Source organism: Electrophorus electricus, chromosome 18 (genome assembly GCF_041902795.1).
Source record: "Electrophorus electricus isolate QZ-2024a chromosome 18, ASM4190279v1, whole genome shotgun sequence".
In the NCBI taxonomy this organism is placed as follows: Eukaryota; Metazoa; Chordata; class Actinopteri; order Gymnotiformes; family Gymnotidae; genus Electrophorus; species Electrophorus electricus.
Window position 1 is genome coordinate 6,807,501 of NC_137514.1, and position 20,915 is coordinate 6,828,415.

The window sequence follows — 20,915 nt, forward strand, 5'->3', positions numbered from 1 at the left end:
TACTGCACTTTAGATTGTGTAGGCTAACCGTGCGCGCTTTTTAAGCCAAATTCACGAATCCTGTTATTCTCATTATCCTTGGCAACAGGGCTGCGTTAAGCTCTTTTAAGATCAGCGCACTCAATAAACTTAAATAAAAGTTGACTAAATATCAAGTAACTAAACTGCCAGTTGAATCTTGCACGCAAAATCTCAGCTGTGCAAATTATATTGTGTAAACACCATATTTTCAGCGACCGAGAAACTGAAACACAATGGAACAAAACTCTAAATATTAGCACAGCTTCATTATCAGCCGGGTCGAGCCTGATCTGTAAGGAGATACCGCGCCGGTGAGAGTGCGCGCGGCTCCGTAGGCCACCGGCACGCGCGAGCGTTTGACGTCCGCGCGGTGTGGTTTGGCAGATCCTCACTGGCTTTTAATGAGCGCGTCTTTAGCACTCGGTGAAGAGAAAGGATCCGATACCCCTGCACTCAGAGACGATGGATAATGATGTTCCCACTAAAAAAAAGGTAATACTGGCTATTAACGTTTTCACTTTAATGGACGAAATGAGTTAATGAAAAATGCGTCCTGTTTGTCTGGAGAGGCAATACCTGGTAGTATGTATAAAAGCTGTGGCAGAGATGGGAACAGCTCAGATGGAGGAATGACTGGGAATCTCTGGTTGGTTGTTAATTGGAGGTGCGTGCAGAGCAACTCACGTTCCCTGTTTATTAAAGATGCATTCTGGATAACAAATTAATGTTAATGAGGTATTTCCTTCTGCCCTTAAGACTTTGCTTAGCTTGAATCTCTCTCTCTCTCTCTCTCTCTCTCTCTCTCTCTCTCTCTCTCTCTCCCACCCTCCCTCCCTTCTGGTAGTTCAGTCAAAATACTCTTAAACATACTCTTAAACATCCTTAAATCGACAGTCAGTAGTAATCAATAGCCATAAACGCATATAATAAACATTTGAGTTCAGTTATTACCATCTGAGTTCATAATTATTACTGACAGTTGATATCTTTATTGCTTTAAGTTGTATAAGAGTATTATATATAACATCTTATCCATCCACTGTGCTTCTTGAAGTTTTGGTCAGGCTTGTTCTCTTTGGTTATCCATCAGCATTATACATACATGCCAACTGCAACTCATAGTCAGCACAGAGTGGAGCAGCGTGAGCGAGTCAGACGTGGCCAGTGGAAGGGCCACAGGAAACACCTCAGTGAGTGTCCTGTGAGGGGTGAAGCGCACAGGGCTGTGGGTAACAACACAGGTATATACTTGACCTTTGTCCACTTGGTGGGTTTAAAAGCTTGAGGGTAAACACAGGATAGATAGATAGATAGATGGATGGATGGATGGATGGATGGATGGATGGATGGATGGATGGATGGATGGATGGATGGATGGATGGATGGATGGATGGATGGATGGATGGATGGATGGATGGATGGATGGATGGATGGATGGATGGATGGATGGATAGATAGATAGATAGATAGATAGATAGATAGATAGATAGATAAGAAAGAAAGAAAGAAAGAATGAATTGCCCAACACACAGATAATATAAGGAGGGGATTTTCAGCCTAGTGGCCAGAGATCAATCTCACTTTCAATCCCGAGGGAACATTCTGAGCTGACGTGCTCCAACAGCACGCGCCATCACTCAGTCTCCGCTCCGTCACATTCACTGCACAGACTGCAGGGTGTCATCTCAGTCCAGTGGAGACTCCTGCTCATGCTGCCGTGTGTCAGAGTGTAACGCCAGTCCTCTCCCCGAGCAGCCGTCTACTCAGATTCAGATTCTTCCCCAGCCAGCAGAAAAATGAAACCTCCTTTGGGGTACAGGACACACCCAACCCCCGGCCCTTTCCCTCGGCCCCCAGCCCCAGGAGCTGATTCCGTGATGGGACTACTTTAAAGAGGTTCCCTGCGTTACTGAACTGGGAATGAGGAGAAATTTTTTTTTTTTTTTCATTTACTGTTTACTGAATGTGGAGTGAGTTTTGAGTTTCTGTGTTTGTGCATAAGAAATGCCACCCAGCTGAAACTATTCATTTGATAGGCTGTTGAAGGGATCCTTTAGGTTGTAAAGATGACATCGGCCCTAACTTTGGCTTTGCTGTAATGGTGAGTATGAGGACCAAGTCCTGACAGCATGCAGGCTTAGACAGTTAAAAAGATCTCATGATTCCCACTGGAGCAGCCAGTTATTGAATGTGCTGAGAGAGAGGAAAAGAGAGAGAGAGAGAGAGAGAGAGAGAGAGAGAGAGAGAGAGAGAGAGAGGGAGGGAGAGAAAGAGAGAGAGAGAGAGAGAGAGAGAGAGAAGGCCCAGGAAGTGAGACTGCTTGAAGGAGTACTCCATGTAACAAATGTCCTTGGCAGGAGAAACGGGAGAGTTAGCCTGTGCCTAAAATAAAGTGGATAATAAATAGAAATAGAATTTGGAGAGAGAGGTTGTTGTGTCTGGGTAACATGGTTATGTACATTTCACAGTTGACAGAAAAATAAACAGATAAATTGCAAAAATAAACAGGAATGCAATAGAATAATAGAATACAGACTGACTCTTTTCACCAAGTAAGATGTCAAGTCTCATTGGTATTGGTCTGCTCTGGGACCAGTATAAGTTGTCTTTAAACTGGTGTTTAATTGTCAGTTGTCAAGTAGAGACAAAAACTGATCTGAAGCCAGTATGATCTATATATTGTTGTGTCTTGTCATTGTAGACCAAGGCACCAGACTTCAGACCCCACAGGATCAATGCACTGCATAGTTTAAAGGAGTATTCTATAATATTCTACTACATCTGTAAATATCTGCTATATCTGTAACTTGTGGTCGTTAACCACAGAAAATCATTTTGATACATTTTCATGTACTTAGAAAAGTACAGAAAATGCAGTGACTTGAAACAAAAGCATAAAAGCATTGAATCTGGCAATAAATATATAAAATACATGACTGTCACCACAGACATCCTATCCGTAAGGTTTTGTGGTACTTGTGTGCAATCATGCTGATCCATGAATACTTTGCTTAATGGCAGTAGGCTAGCAGTGATGCATCACCACAAATCCATCCCTCTGGAAATGTAGTCCCATGTCTCAGAGAACAAATCCTACAGATTCACAGCTTAATTGACAACCACCTTTGACTGAAGAATTCCTGAAAGCGTTCTACACAGAGCGCCGATCTCCCTGTTCACCTGAATCAGGCTTTCTAGGGTTTGCCCACAGGTACTACAGCCTGACACTTTGACAGGATTCCCTGGGTGCTGGATCAGGTAACTTTTTAATTCATTTTCTGAACCACTTAATCCACTTCAGTATCAAAGGGGGCCCAGAGCCTATCACAGCAGCAGGAACCAACCCTGGACAGGGTGCTCGGACACGCGGACGGACACACACACACACACACACACACACACACACACACACACACACACACACACACAACACACACACACAGCCAGTTTAGAGACACCAATCAATCTAACATGCATACCTTTGGGGAGAACATGCAGCCAGAAGTACTAACCACTGGTCCACCCATCTCACACATCTTGTTTCTGAAATATTACACACTCCGTTAGCCCACCTGGTCTCTCTCAGGGCTCAGCAGATAGGCTCTTACACTGTGTAAGAGAGGCAGGACTTTATGTTTTAAGTGAATAATAAGCAATAAAGACAGGCTTATTAAACAAGCAGTGAGTTTCAGACATTTGGCAGTGTAGTTCTCGATATAGTCATAGTCAAGGTCTTGATTCGGCGCTTGTGAAATTTACAAAGGCTGTTCCAGAAAAGGTCAGCACAAATGCTGTAACGGGTCATGACTGAAGTCCCCTGTCTGGGCTGTGGAATACACACGGGTTTCCCTCCTCTCTCTGCTCTGAAGGTGCATAAGTTGTCTGTGTACTGCCCATAGCATTTATAGGGGATGGGCTGTACACACTGAGCTATATGCAGTTTAAGGAAATTCCCATGAAAAAGTCAAGAAGGAATGTATTGATGTTAGAAATGTGAACACACGCATGTATGAGTGGGTACTGGGTTCAGAATACGGTTTTTCTTCTCGCTCACACAGTTTCATTAGCGACCAGTAGTCATGGCACCTGCACTGATGGTGGTGTTACGTGTTTGTTACCTTCGGTAGCGCGTAAGGGAAATTAAACCCTCTGCTTTTGGTATATGGAAGGCTATTAGAGCCTGGTCACATGCCTCCCTGGCCAATGAAACTGCAGCATAAGACATTCATTAACCAATCAGAGAGTGACAAGCCTCACTGCGCTGTGGGCATGGCATGATAACTCTATGGGCTTGGTACTGTCCAGTGTGGCAGAGTTAAATTTCACTGGGTGTTTGTGGCAGTGGGAGAGTTCCTACAGCCAGTCTTGCAAACACACAAACACACACACACACACACACACACACATATGCATATAGGCACACAAGTGAGAAGGCAGTGTGCTATTTCCATCTCAGCTGTGTCATGTTTCATTTTTGCTAAAGGAGTATCCATAACTAAGTGGGTGTGTGGCACTCTGCCCCCTCACCGGTGTAGCTGCTCTGTACTCACAGTCCCATCTCCCACATGTCCTGTTGTTACGAGCTCAGCCTGTTCACTTGCCTGTTTCAGGAAATCTAATTTTCAACCCGACTGCCCTTTTTCAGATCAGTTTTGGTTTCAGCTTCTTGCTGCTGTCTGCAAGCTAAACCCGCTGGAACTTGGGCAACACGATCCACGGGGGGATTTGATGACTCACTGAGTCGGGGCCGTGATGCTTGCCTGGCTTGTGAAGTGTGCAATTTAGAAAGGGAATCTATGCAATTGAAAGAAGGGAATGGTCACGTGTAAAATAAAAAGGCAACTGTCATCTATCTGAGGCTTTAAGAGCTCAGTATGATCAGCTCCCACCAAGCTCCATCCAAAACCGATGCGTCAAACGGGAACCTTTCTCTCTGTGGCCCATGTCTCCCGCCAGGCTGCATTTCCCGTCGGACCTGGAAGAGCTGCGAGACCTGGCTGAGCTGTTGCAGTTCTATAAGCAGCAGCATCCAGGCTACGTGCTGCTGCTCTTCTGCAGTGCCTACCTCTACAAGCAGTCCTTCGCCATCCCCGGCTCCTCCTTCCTGGTTAGAGGGAGCTGAAACCCTCCAGGACAGTCATTCGCATACAGATTAAGCGTAATCGTAGGCTTCACTTATGCCTTTCAAAATAACCTTGTAGCAAATATCAGACGGTTACAATAATTAAATCCTTGCCGTTCCCAGAACATGCTGGCGGGGGCGCTGTTCGGGCCCTGGCACGGGCTCCTTATCGCCTGCACCCTCACGACTGTGGGCTCCACTAACTGCTACCTTCTCTCCCGCACGTTCGGGAAGCACCATGTCATCCGTCTCTTTCCTGACAAGGTGCTCCTGCTGCAAAAGAAGGTGAGGCTGATTACAGGGGGTGGGGCTTCTGGGGTCTGATTATGGGGGTGGAGCTTTAAGGGTCTGATTACAGGGGTGGGGCTTCTGGGGTCTGATTATGGAGGGTGGGGCTTCTGGGGTCTGATTATGGGGGTGGAGCTTTAAGGGTCTGATTACAGGGGTGGGGCTTCTGGGGTCTGATTATGGGGGTGGAGCTTTAAGGGTCTGATTACAGGGGTGGGGCTTCTGGGGTCTGATTATGGAGGGTGGGGCTTCTGGGGTCTGATTATGGGGGTGGAGCTTTAAGGGTCTGATTACAGGGGTGGGGCTTCTGGGGTCTGATTATGGAGGGTGGGGCTTCAAGGGTCTGATTACAGGGGTGGAGTTTCAAGGGTCTGATTACAGGGGTGGGGCTTCTGGGGTCTGATTGTGGAGGGTAGGACTTCAAGGGTCTGATTACGGGGTAGAGTTTCAAGGGTCTTCCCAGGTAAAGCTTGTCCAGTGAACAGGTCTGTATGTATTTATAGCTATTATTTTGTCAATTTTTTGATGTAATTAGCCCCTCATGAAAAAAAATGTTTCAGGCGTTTGTCTGTCTGTCTATCTATACATCTAACTGTCTATATGTCTTCCTCTTTTTTTAAAGCTTCCAATTACATTTGAAACTGCAGGCCATCGGTGTGATGGTGTGGTTACTATGTGTGTCCACTAGATAGTGATCTTTCACCACGCTTCATTTCTGTCTGGGTTTGGCAGCCTTGAAGCAGAGCTGCACTGTGGAGAACAGGATTTGTGTCAGCACACAAGCGCATTAGTGCATGATTGGCCTAATTAGTCGGCATAATGAATGTGTGCTTGTTCTGCCTCTCAGCAACCCTGTCTCTGAACGATCTGCAAGCTTTTCAAACATTTTAATGCCTTTATAATGCAGCCGAATTGACCCACGTCTGCGGAAGATGAATGCAAGATTGCCTCTCTCCCTGTATCTCTCAGGCAGAAGAAAACAGAAGTAGTTTGTTCTTCTTCCTGCTTTTCCTGCGTTTTTTCCCAATGACGCCCAACTGGTTCCTGAACATCACATCTCCTATCCTCAACATCCCCATCCCCATATTCTTCCTCTCTGTCCTCATCGGTGAGCGACCCCTACTGGGAACACCTCATACATGCCCAGCTACAGTGCTGAAAAAACTTCCCTGTCAAAGTTTGTAAACAGAGATTATGACATGGAGAGTTTTCCCAATGGAATCATGCCATTCTGCCACTGGCTTTTGCTAGCAGTGGCGGCAGGTTAAACGGGATCACATCTGGTTGTTGTGTATACAGTTGCTCGTTCCACTAGGAGTCTGGCAAGCGGTTAAAACTGTATGGAAATCGTGTCCTTTTCAGGACAAGAGCAGATGATACTGACCCACAGGCCATTTAAAAGGGTCGACTGGACACAGGTCAGAAAAAGAATGTCCAAGTCTGCATGGACACCATAGCCTAATAGACTTGGGTCTTGTGCCCTTGTAGTTTACTGAACATCAAATCAAATCAAATCAAAATGTATTTCTAGAGCGCTTTTTACAACAGAGGTTGTCACAGAGAGGCTTTACAAATGTCCAAGTCCAAGCCCCCAGTGAGTAAGACAAGGTCGACACTGGCCGACAATACTCACCGCAAAAATATCAGTTTAAAGAGAAAAATAAAAACAAAAATGAAAAAATAAGCGATTAATGTCTAGCCCAACTGTCTAGAGGTCCTAGTCTGGTCCCGACGGTGTGCATGTGTCTGAGAGCCATCCTGCAAGAGAACGTCCATGTGACTTCAAGACAAACGTGTGGATGCATGTTGTGATCAAATTTAGTGCATGACCACAAAGCACATAGTTGTAAGATATCTGGTTACTGATCTGGTGGGAATTTAGACAAATCATCCTCCCTGAGAGAATTTCTCCTGTTGGTAGGGTGCGTTTGCTCATATAACTGATATTATCCTGACAAATACGTTGACTCACATAAGGACGCAGTGTAGATTCTGCTATTATTGCAAGGCTTTTATTTTGAAGGACCTGATTAGCTCTAAATCCCTGCGTATTTGCATCCATTGTAAGGATAAAAGTGGAATAATGTTTTGACACGTACATATCATATCTTGATATACTTTTATTCATTGATTTAGTTGTTAAAGAAATGGGATCAACACTATGGATCAATGGCACAAATCTCCACCTGCATTGCCAAAACGCACTGCTCCTGAAACTGCCTACAGACAGAGTAGCCTAAAAGTTCTCTCCTCGGTACATTTTGGAAGGTAGTCCTATATTTCTTTTTGTTTTAGGTTTATTTAAAACCAAATCCCACTCCTGGCTTCTCGTTCATGTAATCCAAATCCAGGCTTGATCCCCTACAACTTCATCTGCGTGCGGACTGGGGCCGTCCTTTCTGAGATCGCGTCCCTGGACGACATCTTCTCGTGGCGCACTCTCTTGCAGCTGCTGCTGACCGCTGGCGTTGCCTTGCTGCCCGGTGCTCTGATCCGCTACTGCAGTCACTCCCGCCTTAAACTGGACGGACTGGAGCCCAATGGCAATAGCCCTCACCCAGACAACGACCGCAAAAACAGACGACCTGGTGGAGGCCGCAGGGCTGCAGCACTGCAGTGGTTTGGTTCGCCGGAGTAGTTCTGAACGTCTTAACCCCGATGGACTATTTAAAGTGATGTTTGCTGTGGTAGTTCTTGTAGTTCGATGCCTTTTTTGTTTTGTTTTGGGTTTTTTTTTTTTGGAAAAGATGCTCCTTGTTGGGTTCTGACACAACCGAGCTTGTGGGCTGTAATTTTCCGAGCTGATTGTGGTGTGTTGCAGAAGAGAAGACACTAAACTGTGCACTGCCGTGGTTTGCGGTTGCTCAAAACTCTGTTGAGTCCTGCCACTGTGGGGAAGCTAAGGGATAGATTTGATACCCTGATTGCAATGAAGTGAAAAAATTAGTTTGGTTCTGACTTGCAGAAGCTATTGTAGTATGAAGATTCAGGATTGAGAGCCATATCATTATCTCAGGTGTTGCTGGTTTCAGGACAACTGTAGGTGCCAAGAAATTTGAAATGTCTTACACACACACACAACACAAAATACTGAAGGAGTGTGCTTTTAGGATTTTCTGTTCCTGTGTGTCTCAGGCGCTGTAAAGCATGTTTACATATTTTATAGTTGTGTTTCTTTTTTAAATATTTAAATAGCGTTTTATGTTTCTTAAGAGATAGCACATACTTGTAAAATACCATGTATTTATATAAATAATTTGTCTTGAGTCTTGACTTCAGAAAATGTTCAACCTCAAAAGTTTCACTCAGTATCCCTTTTTTCTGCAATAATATTTTTGATAGCCTATAAAAGAATGTCTGTGATAACAGAAGCAAGAGAGCTTTAATAGTGTTTGTGCCTTAAGCAAGGGAAATGCTTTTTATTGCACTTTTTAATGTTCAGGCTTCAGTCTTCTCTGGTGTTCTAGACTGCTGGCACATGTCCCAGAGTGCTACAGCACACAGCTGATTGAGAGTAAAAGGGTCACAGTATACTTTCACTGACGAATATTTATATTTCATTTTAAATACAAAACATACCAAATTACTTAATTACACAGAACTAGATTCTGGCACATGTTTTATTCTCATCTCTCAGCCATGTCTCGTTTTCACATACTGTGCATGTATTTTATCTAGTTTATGCATGATATTCTGTGCTGGAGTGTTTTTCACTGTATTTTCAATGTTCAAACAATCAAAGGATGACAATGAGGTGGTTAAATATTGTCTTAAAGGGTCTTTATTGCTCATGTCCAAGCTGGTGGGCTTTGTAACTCACCTAAAGAACAAAGGGGGAAAAACTGAACTGAAAACAGAAAAACTTGTGTAATGAATATAAGCTTGTGTCTCCCCTAATAACTCTTATAACCTGTCCCCTTCCTGGTCTGACTTATCTAAAGCACAAGCCACTCACAGTAAAGGCTTTAACAAACTGACAGGAAACAGAAAAACAACAAACTCCAGACTTGCGAGATGCGCATAGTCCTACTTACATTTGGTTATGTGGAACTGCCCATGATATAGAAAACAGGAAGAACCAGGCCTGTATTTGAAAAATGACAACCACCGAGTTTGACAGTGAGCAAACTTTTTACTAGCGACAGAGATCAGATGGCCTATCATGACAGGATCAAACTCAAATCTTTTTCGACAGAAGTTCCTATGACCACAAAGACTGGTTAGCGTGCTATTCAGAACAGGTGGGTTAATGTCCAGACTATCTCAAGATACTGTAGCCTTTTCTCTAAGAAATAAAGTAGCGCAAAAAAGAGAAAAATCTTTCTGATTTATGCTACAAAGAAGATTCATGGTTTACAGAAGCTGTACTTACATGTGCCAGGTTTAATTTTAAACTGCTACTCAGTTTTCTTTCCACAGTTGTGTATTTTACCTTTTGACTTTGAATCTGTCAAAGCCAGTATTCTGGGACAAATCTAACCTAATGCGAGACATGCCTACAGTAATCTGATCTATCTTGGCGGTCAGTTACACTAGGCTTACTTAACACAAGACTCCTTCAGGCCCCATATGCAGCGCTTACGGCAGGAGCCACTGGAAACTCGTTCCTGGGAGAGAGAGCATACTGGCACTATATACACTTTCTTCATGTTTTGTCTCTCTACTTTTTTATTTTTTTTTTTTTTTTTAAAAAAAAATGCTCAAAACCATGAGCTTTACAAGGTGTACAAAACATAAAAAGAAATTCAACCGCTGCACTGAGGTACCCTGTTCTTGAGGTAGGATCATTCTAGTTGGTGTCACCTTTTCCCACTGATGTAGACAATCACTGGCATTACTTTTGCTTATCTGAGCAATAGTTGAGCACCAGACTGCTCTGTGCCACATACATTTCTTGGCTGGTAACATCAGAACAGTGTGTAACACACACACACACACACACACACACTCACTCACTGGTAACATCAGAACAGTGTGTAACACACACACTCACTGGTAACATCAGAACAGTGTGTAACACACACACTCACTGGTAACATCAGAACAGTGTGTAACACACACACTCACTGGTAACATCAGAACAGTGTGTAACACACACACTCACTGGTAACATCAGAACAGTGTGTAACACACACACACTGGTAACATCAGAACAGTGTGTAACACACACACACACTCACTGGTAACATCAGAACAGTGTGTAACACTGATTAACATCTGATCAGTGTTACTCTAGCCGCTTATATTTGTCATCACACTGATGGCTTATTCTTGTTTTTAAAGTCAGCATTGATATCTTTTTCAAAATTACCTTTATAAATTCTAAAAGGGCAGTGTTTCTCACATAAAACATCTTAAAAAGAAAAAGAGACCATAACTGCCTCACATTTGCTTGTTTGTCCTCACATATTTATAGTATAAAACAGTCATAAATATTCATCTTCTTTTTCTATGTACGCTACATAAGAACTTAACACAAGCACTCTCACAAGCGGTGTTCTGTGTGATGGCAGAAGAGCCACAGGGAACCGCACACCAGGGCCAGACAGCAAGAAAAAAGACAGGATAGATAAAACGAGGGAAAAAAGAGTAAGAAAGACAGGTAAAGAAACACAGGGTGAAAAAAACAAGAAACAGGATATGATAGCAGCCAGGTAGGAGGCCAGTCTCCCCAGTACCGCTGTATTAGGTGGCCAGTCTTCCCAGTGCCACTGTATTAGGTGGCCAGTCTCGTACTGCGTGTGACCTGGCAGGAGCCAGACCTGCTGAGGCCCTGGTACACAGCATTTGCACTGTTAAGTTTTGAATCTGAATACAGAATACAGTTTGGGGGTGAGGGGGATATGTGACGCCAAAGATGTTTAAAACAGTTTTAACAATGCTCTGAACGATTTTGTGATGATTGGGGATTTTACAATTATTAGCATATCGCGCTTGACCCCACCCCCGTAATTTATAGGCTGGGGTCAGAGGGCACTTTCATCTAAAAACTTAAAGAGATAAATCCAGCTGAGTAGAAAGAAGCCATCTAAAAAAGGAACACATAGAAAAGTGGGTAGAGTAAGCAAAGTCTGGAATTAAGACGTTGGCCCGCAGGATAGTGATCTGCACCGTTCCCCTCTAAGTGCTTGTGCTAACCATCAAAACGTAGAACTTAAACTAGGCCTGACTGTTCACATTAAAGGTCTGCACCGAGTGCTCAATTAGTTAGCTTGTACACAGCCAGGAAACAAACAAAAAAACTTCGCCCTGTGATTAGTTAAGGAATTTGCACTGACCCAATTTTACTAATTTTGTCAAATCTGGACGTGTGATTTTATGCTCGCAATTTTAGCCCAAACTAGGTATCTTAAACGCTTTGCACAATCTTCCCTAGGGGCCCTGAACTTAAACCGCTACTGCGAATGACTTCAGCCTTTTTTACACTGACAGAAAGCCCGTTACGATCTTCTAATAAATTAACACTGTTGAAACAAACAGAACTAGCAACTCGTCGTCAAAACCCTCTTAGGTAGTCTGTATCCACATCTATCTGACTTGAGCGTCTTTAAGCGGAGGTCAGGCCCGTGTTCACCCCAAACGCGCTCATGCCGCCTGACTGGCTACTGTCCGAAAAAGCAAAAAATAAACCTGGCGTTTGCTGGTAAGATCGTCTCATACTCGCTCAGGCAGAAGAACGGCACCTTAAATAATAACCTCTGCATGTGTGCTTATCACCAACAGGGGGCGTTTTTGCGCACCGTCGCGCAGCATCTCGACAAGTTAAACGTTTAACGTCCCTCTTTACATTCCAATGTCGTCCAGTCTGGCGCACTCACTTGTTTTGTGTGTGTATGTTTTTTTTGTGCTCTCTTGCGAGCTTCGGTCGGTTTTGTTGTTTATTATTATTATTATTATTATTTGAAAAAAAAAAAAAAAAAAAAGTTCTTTGGTTTCGATGTCGTTCCTTCCCGTCTGCGTTCCTTGCCGCTCTCGTTATCTGTCGTGCATTTGGCTCGTTCTGGTTCATGCTCGGAGGAGCCAGCTACATTCACAGGCTGCTGCTGCTGCTTGCTACCACCCTCTGGTGGTCACTTGGTGTGCTGCGATGCCGTCGCTGCCCCATGCTGGCTCTTCTGTTCCTGATGTTTCACCTGCTGAATGATTTCCCTGATCTTTCGCTGGGCGGTCTGCCAAGAAATGCCAAGCACACAAATAATTTCAGAACCGTACATTCTCGAGCTTTCGCTCACGTTTTCTCTCTGCATCCTCGGTGCCTGCCCAGTGTCTGCCCTTAAGTGGCAGACGTGTTCAGTAGCTTGGTAGTTATAATCGAATACGTTTTTGTGATCAGTGAACAATGGCGACACAGTAAGCAGACGTGTGCTCTCCTGTGAGAGATTGCTGAGGTCCCCAAGCGTCTGTGACTGCAGCCCTTCAGCCATGCCTGCTCACTGGAATATAAGGACCACATCCACACTGTTCTCAGTTCGTACCGATGAGCCAGTTTGGCTAGTTTTTGAGCAGCGTTTGAGCAATATTTTATTACATTTCTGTCATGTTTTGTTCACTGTTTAACATGACGTTAGCAAGTTGGTGAGACTGGAAGAGAGTGATAAAACATGAAGGACGAATGTGTGTGTGTGTGTTTGTGTGAGTGTTTGTGTGTGTGTGTGTTTGTGTGTGTGTGAGTGTGTGTGTGTGGTGGGGGGCATTAGTTCTAAGTGCTGAGAGTAATGCTTACTCAAATGAGTCATGTACTAGACTCTGGAATGGTATTAACCGAACACCCTCCAAGGCCAAGACTAATCCAGACAGAAAAGAAATCCCAGTTCGCCGGGTCTTTAAAGGAGTGACGTGCTTACCTGACTTGCAAAGAAATGGCCAATGATTTTTACAAACACCTCATCATTCTCATCAGGTGTTTGGTCTCGTGGAACTATAACTTCAGCACTGGTGAGGTTCTGTAATTCATTCACCTGAATGGACACAAACAGGTGAGCGGGTATGAGAGACTTGAACTTTGAACTCAAAAATACTAACACACCCAAATCCCTGTAGACGATCCCACAGAGACGCAGACGTACCATTTTCCCTCCCTTCCCTATAGACGATCCCACAGAGACGCAGACAGACGTACCGTTTTCCCTCCCTTCCCTATAGACGATCCCACAGAGACGCAGACAGACGTACCGTTTTCCCTCCCTTCCCTATAGACGATCCCACAGAGACGCAGACAGACGTACCGTTTTCCCTCCCTTCCCTATAGACGATCCCACAGAGACGCAGACAGACGTACCGTTTTCCCTCCCTTCCCTATAGACGATCCCACAGAGACGCAGACAGACGTACCGTTTTCCCTCCCTTCCCTATAGACGATCCCACAGAGACGCAGACAGACGTACCGTTTTTCCTCCCTTCCCTATGACCCGGCCAGCAGCAGCTGCGGGGACTTTTATGTGTGCCTCCAGCTTCACTTCCTCCTTAGCATTGAAGAAATTGTCCTCCTTCAGCTTCCCAAATATTCGACCCTGAGCCTATAGAGGAGACAGAGAGAGAGAGAGAGAGAAAGAAAAACGGAAAGAAAGAGAGAATTTGGTTTTGTTTAGGCCTGCTCTAGAGCTTTGGTTCCCAATTTTACCCCTGCGGCACATTTTCCCTAACAAACCTGGCATTAACTCATCGGGTAATTACCATCTTCGGGTAATTACCGTCTTTCATGCGCACAACATTAGGGTGTGCTAGAGCATGAAGGACGTCGTCGCTGTCTCACTACTACATGGCTAGTCCAGCATGGGCACATGCCAGTGTGCAGCGGTGACCTCAGTACCTGAGCACCCACTGCATTAACAGTGTAACGACCTCCTGGCCCCAAAGTACAAGATTCAGCCTCACCAGATACTCAGTGTGCCCTCCATGAGAGAAGGGAAGTTAGAACAGGTGCGGATCTCAGGACTAGGTCTGGGAAACACTGCCTATGAGATGAGAGCGAGCTCAACGACAGAAATATGAAGTTATGGTCATGTGACTCACCTTAAATTAGGCATAGGTACATTATGGTCATGTGTCTTACCTTAAAATGGGTATAGGTAGATTAATGATCATGTGACTCACCTTAAACTGGGTATAGGTACATTAATGATCATGTGACTCACCTTAAAATGGGCATAGGTACAGTTATGTGCAAAATAACAGCAGTCCAACATCACTAATGTATTTAATTACTGATTTTGGCAGAAAAGATAATACAACATGGGAATAAAATCATGACTAGGTGTAGCGGAGTAATGGGCAACCAACAGAATCAACAGTCATGACATGCACGCTGCTAATTAGGTGTAAGTGACTCATTTAATGAAAGGGGCGTGTTCAAATTAATAGCAGTGTGGAGTTCAATTAGTGAGGTCATTCATTCTATGAAGAAACAGGTCTCACTTATGGACCTTATTTAAAGAAGGAGGGCAGCAAATGTTGTACCTGCTGGTTTTAGCCCTTGCTCAGTGAGTACAATGGGTCGTTCCAGACATTGTACCGAAGGAGAAAGAACTTTGATCAAGAAGTTGATTGGAGAGGGAAAAACAAAGAAGTGAAGAAAATAACTGGCTGCTCAGCTAAAATGATCTCAAATGCTTTAAAATGGCAAACAAAACCTGAAACACATGGTAGGAAAAGAAATACTACCATCCGCGTAGATCATAGAATAACAAGAATGGCAAACAAGCATCCAATGATCAGCTCCAGGAAAATCAAAGATCTTCACATACTGGGCATGTGAGTACTGTAACAATCAGAAGACGCCTATGTGAAGCCAAACTATTTGCAAGAAACCCTCGTAAAGTACTATTGCTAAAAAAAAGACGTGTTGAAAAGGTTACAGTTTGCCAAAGAACACACTGACTGGCCTAAAGAGAAGTGGTGCAACATTCTATGGACAGATGAGAGCAAGATTGTTCTTATTGGGTCTAAAGGCCACAGACAGTTTGTGAGACGACCCATAAACACTGAATTCAAGCCACAGTACACTGTGAAGACTAAAACATGGAGGTGCTAGCATAATGGTTTGGGGATGTTTCTCATACTTTGGAGTCGGACCCATTTATCGCATACCAGACACCATGGGCCAGTTTGACTATATCAAAACACTGGAAGAGGTCATGTTGCCTTATGCTGAAGAAGAAATGCCCTTGAAATGGGTGTTTCAGCAGGACAACGACCCCAAACACACCAGCAAGTGGGCAACATCCTGGTTCCAGACCAACAAGATTGATGTTATGAAGTGGCCAGCCCGATCCCCAGATCTCAATCTGATTGAGAATTTGTGGAGACATCAAAAATGCTGTTTTTGATGCAAAACCCAAGAATGCAGAAGAACTGTGGAATGTAGTCCAGTCAGCTTGGGCTGGAATATCTGTTCACAGGCGTCAGATGTTAGTTGACTCCATACCACACACTTATCAGAAATACAACTAAATATTAGTTCAGTGATCAACAGAAAGGCTAAATCTGTAAACATCTTTCAGTTTATACTGTAAATATTAGTAATATTGAGTTTGTAAATGAAAATGAAGACACTCCTATTTTTTTAACAGCCCATTATTCTTTTTTCTTAATTTTCAGTTTAAATATTGATATTTCGTTCATATTTTCATTTGGAATTGAATGTGCAGTGCTTCCGGTGCCTTTGTGTATATGGAAATAAAAGCTCTTATGAGGATTGAGCTTTTTCTCAGTTGTTTTAAACACACTGCTATTATTTTGCCCATAACTGTACATTAATGATCATGTGACTCACCTTAAACTAGGCATAGGTGCATTAATGATCATGTGACTCACTTTAAACTGGGTATAGGTACATTATGATCATGTGACTCACTTTAAACTGGGTATAGGTACATTATGGTCATGTGACTCACCTTAAACTGGGTATAGGCACATTATGATCATGTGACTCACCTTAAACTGGGTATAGGTACATTAATGATCATGTGACTCACCTTAAACTGGGTATAGGTACATTATGGTCATGTGACTCACCTTAAACTGGGTATAGGTACATTAATGATCATGTGACTCACCTTAAACTGGGTATAGGTACATTATGGTCATGTGACTCACCTTAAACTGGGTATAGGTACATTATGGTCATGTGACTCACCTTAAACTGGGTATAGGTACATTAATGATCATGTGACTCACCTTAAACTGGGTATAGGTACATTAATGATCATGTGACTCACCTTAAACTGGGTATAGGTACATTATGGTCATGTGACTCACCTTAAACTGGGTATAGGTACATTATGGTCATGTGACTCACCTTAAACTGTGCTTCAGGAAGGCCGGTGATAATGACCATCCTCTCAGGGGCATCGGGGTTGTCTGACGGGGCAATCTACAAATCACACCGCATAGTGACCTTTCAGATCCCATTCACTAATATGCATCAATCCCCAATGTTTGTGGATTGAACAGTGGACAGACAGGTGAACAGCGGACAGACAGGTGGACAGAGGACAGACATGTGGACAGCGGACAGCCATGTGGACAGAGGACAGACAGGTGAACAGCGGACAGACAGGTGAACAGCGGACAGACAGGTGGACAGAAGAGTCTCACTTTGATGGAAGCTCCTGCGTATCGTGCCAGTTCTTTGATATGCTGCCCCTTCTTTCCTATTAGAGCTCCTACTGCCTGAGTAGGGATGAAGAGATACACCACCTCCTGCTTCAAAACCGAACACACACACACACACACGGACACACACACACACACGCACACACACGCACACGCACGCACACGCACACACACACACACACTTTACTATGGCAATTCACGTGTCATTAAATAATAGACGTTTTCTTTAATATGCCCCAGCCTGTCTCTCATAAAGCATGCGTCATCTTCCATAAACCACACCCCTTCGCCATGCCTTCCATTCATAAACCACACCCCTCAAACGCACCATCCATTCATAAACCACACCCCTCAAACGCACCATCCATTCATAAACCACACCCCTCAAATGCACCATCCATTATTAATCCAAACACCTCAAACACACCTTCCACTCATAATCCAAACCCCTCAACCACACCTTCCTTTCATAAACCACGCCCCTTCGCTACACCTTGTCCTTAGCCACACCCCCTTCCCTTGCTGCACCGCCTCCACCTGCAGCGGTTTTGTGAAAAAAGGAGGAGAAAAAGATGTGGCTTACTGTTTGTTGGCCACGTAGAGTAGGCGCTCCATACAGGCCACCCAGTGAAGATGCATGACCCTGCAGAAACACACACACACACACACAGAGGATGTGGTGTAACAGAAATATGCAGACTACAACAGACCCCAAAGGGAGTTTAACCACATGACAACATTACTACATCATTGTCTATCTCACTGTCAAGAGCAGTATAAATAATCCCACACAAACTTACATAGGCGTACGCATTAAAAGGGAACATACACTCTCTCAAACCAGAGAATTTCAAAACTACATCAGGAGTGTGCGCATTTAGCACGAACATGAATTAGAAGATGAATGGTGAGGATTTTCTCATGCGTGCACACGCACACACACACGCACACACACACACACACACACGCGCACACACACACACACACACAAGTGCGTGACACTGTGTGTCCTCTATTAATGCAGTGGATCTTCCCGTAAACCCAAAGCCATAACAAACGACTCATGGATGACTAATCCTCCTTAAGCCAGCGACTTCACTCACACATCACAGTGACTCAGCCTGGCAAACACCAGCCTGGCGAAGCCCAGAGATTCCATCATTGCTACGGTAACCACCGTGGGGGGCTGTGTTTGGTTAATGCACAGGGTGACAGAGAAAACCTCCAGCTACGTCAGTCATGTTAGGTCTGAACCTGCTAAACAAGCCTGGTGTGAGTGCACTGGTAGGAGGCAGAAAGGGTCACCTGCCCTACTAACGAATCCATACTGGGTTTGGACGTGCTATTCAAAACGCGTGGGAATCCTGACGGAATTGTTTTGTCACATTACAATGTGGAATGCTTGGAAAGCTGAAAATGAGCCGAGTGTGTCATATGGGAAGGGTCAAAGGAACCATGAGCGTACCCACGTTAATCTTTTACTCCCATTTAAGACTACATGGGAAACTACTTATTATTATGTGGGATACAAAAAAAAAACCCCCCACAACAAAAATACCAGAAAAGAAATATTGATCCAAGGAGACTCTGAAATGGTTGAAAAACACAGGCTGGTGTTCTCTGGCTTAGTGAAGTATCCAGATCAGTGTCAGGTTTCTCCCAAAAGATCCCGTTTCACTTAGAAGATGACAGCCAAATGTAGTCCAAATAACTGAAGCTCACAGCGAACAATGACCAACGACCAGAGCTCATAACACAAAGATCCTTTTTGAACGGTAGAGTGGAACTCTCTCTCTCTCTCAGTTAAAAAGATGACCTTAACACTACGGTGCTTCTCAGAAACGGCTCCCAGAGCAGCGGTGGGTGCAGAGGCCCTGTAGCAGGAGGTGGGGCAGGGAGTGGCCTCACCAGGAAGGGGTTGTAGGCAGCATGGTGCGAGGAACCTCTGTGTGGTGCTCCAGCAGGAGATAGGACAGGCAGGCCAGAGGAGATGCCCAATGCACTCAGGTTCAAGCCTGGGATCAGGCTAGCCTGTAGCTAGACACAGCAGAGGAGAGACAGAGAGACAGAACAGGAGCACAGGCAACGTGTGAAAACAAGAGGTAGAGAAAGAGACTGTGTATTACAAGCCTTTTACTAAATTATGAAGGGAGTGAACAGAACTAGAATAAAGGCGTGAACTGTTGTCACTTATTTACATCAGTAACACTCAGAGAATGCCTGCTACGGCCGAATACTGTGTAATAGAATTACACAGCATTAGCTATTACAAGCTATTGCACTGTATTACACAGCATTAGCAATTACACACTATTATACTGTGTTACACAGCATTAGCTATTACACACTATTACACTGTGTTACACAGCATTAGCTATTACAAGCTATTGCACTGTATTACACAGCATTAGCTATTACACACTATTACACTGTGTTACACAGCATTAGCTATTACACACTATTACACAGCATTAGCTATTACAAGCTATTACACTGTGTTACACAGCATTAGATATTACACACTATTACACTGTGTTACATAGCATTAGCTATTACAAGCTATTGCACTGTATTACACAGCATTAGCTATTACACACTATTACACTGTGTTACACAGCATTAGCTATTACACACTATTACACTGTGTTACACAGCATTAGCTATTACAAGCTATTGCACTGTATTACACAGCATTAGCAATTACACACTATTACACTGTGTTACACAGCATTAGCTATTACACACTATTACACTGTGTTACACAGCATTAGCTATTACACACTATTACACAGCATTAGCTATTACAAGCTATTACACTGTATTACACAGCATTAGCAATTACACACTATTACACTGTATTACACAGCATTAGCTATTACAAGCTATTGCACTGTATTACACAGCATTAGCTATTACACAGTATTACACTGTATTACACAGCATTAGCTATTACACAGTATTGTGTAATACTGTGTAATAGCTAATACTGTGTAATACTGTGCAATAGCTAATACTGTGTAATACTGTGCAATAGCTAATGCTGTGTAATACTGTGCAATACTGTGTAATACGGTGTAATAGCTAAAATGTTCCAATAGGTGGCGCACCTCAACCGGGCTCATTTCATAAAGTCTGAATTTCTTAATAAAGTGTACACAAAATAAATCAACAATTCCTGTTGACTTAATTCCAACTTTTAGCAACAAAACCTTTCTCTCAAACAGCATATGCCAAGCACTGAGTTTTACGGATGGCAAGCTACAGCATGTTGGGTTCCATTGCCTACAATCAATAAAGCATAAAGAAGCCATTTGGAGTTTTAAAGCACTGCTTTGTAGTGCTCTTTGGTATTTGTTTTCAAACCCCCGAGGAAACCCTTAATCTTTCTTAGTAGTGTTTTAAAAATAAATGAAAAATTCTCAGAAACAGACATCACACCATTGTGCTTCACTAATCTCCCTGGTCTGCTGAGTTAATACAACACCACTGAATTAAACTGAATGTACTAATAAAGGTCTGTGTGATGCTGAAAGACTGTGGGAGGTGCTCACATTCAGGGCGGCCACGTCATTCTCGTAAGCCTCCCGTAGCTTTTTCATGATCTCCACCTCTGCATTACAACACTCCTCAACCCCTCCCCTAATCATGATGGTACGCTCCTGGTTGTAAAGGGTCAAGTCTTGCAACCTGCAGTGGGAGGGCACAAAACGTGTGTGTGTGGGGGGGGCGGTTAACAGAATATAATGAGTTATAAATAATGCTATTGATCTTAGAACTACCTTTCAAACATGCCTTATCGTGTGAGTTCTAGAGAACAGCGGATCTAAAGGACACTGCATGTAGGCGCGGTATGGAGTGTGAAGCGGGCTGC

The 20,915-nt window shown here is 43.7% G+C and overlaps 2 protein-coding genes and 1 long non-coding RNA gene across 6 annotated transcripts in view; 1 reads left to right on the top strand and 2 right to left on the bottom strand.

Moving 5' to 3' along the window:
* The window catches only part of tmem41ab (transmembrane protein 41ab), a 9,603-nt gene extending 409 nt beyond the window's left edge, over positions 1–9,194 (top strand). Inside the window, exons 1-5 of one of the 2 annotated variants that reach the window (XM_081701042.1) lie at positions 1–513; positions 4,978–5,128; positions 5,267–5,428; positions 6,401–6,539; positions 7,783–9,194. The exon at positions 1–513 is cut by the window's left edge and continues 91 nt beyond it. In XM_081701042.1, the coding sequence (XP_081557168.1) occupies positions 491–513; positions 4,978–5,128; positions 5,267–5,428; positions 6,401–6,539; positions 7,783–8,069 (762 nt within the window). In that variant the 5' untranslated portion in view covers positions 1–490 and the 3' untranslated portion in view covers positions 8,070–9,194. The remainder of the gene's footprint in view (positions 514–4,977; positions 5,129–5,266; positions 5,429–6,400; positions 6,540–7,782) is intronic. The other variant, XM_081701041.1, reaches the window with a different exon arrangement.
* On the bottom strand, positions 794–1,834 carry LOC145652033 (uncharacterized). Its single transcript, XR_014118201.1, has 2 exons — positions 1,603–1,834; positions 794–1,220 (listed from the first exon to the last, which is right to left on the bottom strand). It is a non-coding gene; the product is annotated as an uncharacterized LOC145652033 (long non-coding RNA).
* Positions 9,195–20,915, bottom strand: part of igf2bp2b (insulin-like growth factor 2 mRNA binding protein 2b) — a 32,900-nt gene continuing 21,179 nt past the window's right edge. Inside the window, exons 9-16 of one of the 3 annotated variants that reach the window (XM_081701028.1) lie at positions 20,596–20,731; positions 18,953–19,081; positions 17,628–17,687; positions 17,027–17,131; positions 16,728–16,802; positions 13,816–13,947; positions 13,276–13,389; positions 9,195–12,600 (exon numbers count right to left, since the gene is read on the bottom strand). In XM_081701028.1, the coding sequence (XP_081557154.1) occupies positions 12,502–12,600; positions 13,276–13,389; positions 13,816–13,947; positions 16,728–16,802; positions 17,027–17,131; positions 17,628–17,687; positions 18,953–19,081; positions 20,596–20,731 (850 nt within the window). In that variant the 3' untranslated portion in view covers positions 9,195–12,501. Of the gene's footprint in view, positions 12,601–13,275; positions 13,390–13,815; positions 13,948–16,727; positions 16,803–17,026; positions 17,135–17,627; positions 17,688–18,952; positions 19,082–20,595; positions 20,732–20,915 lie in introns of all 3 variants that reach the window. The other 2 variants (XM_035534520.2, XM_035534519.2) reach the window with 2 other exon arrangements.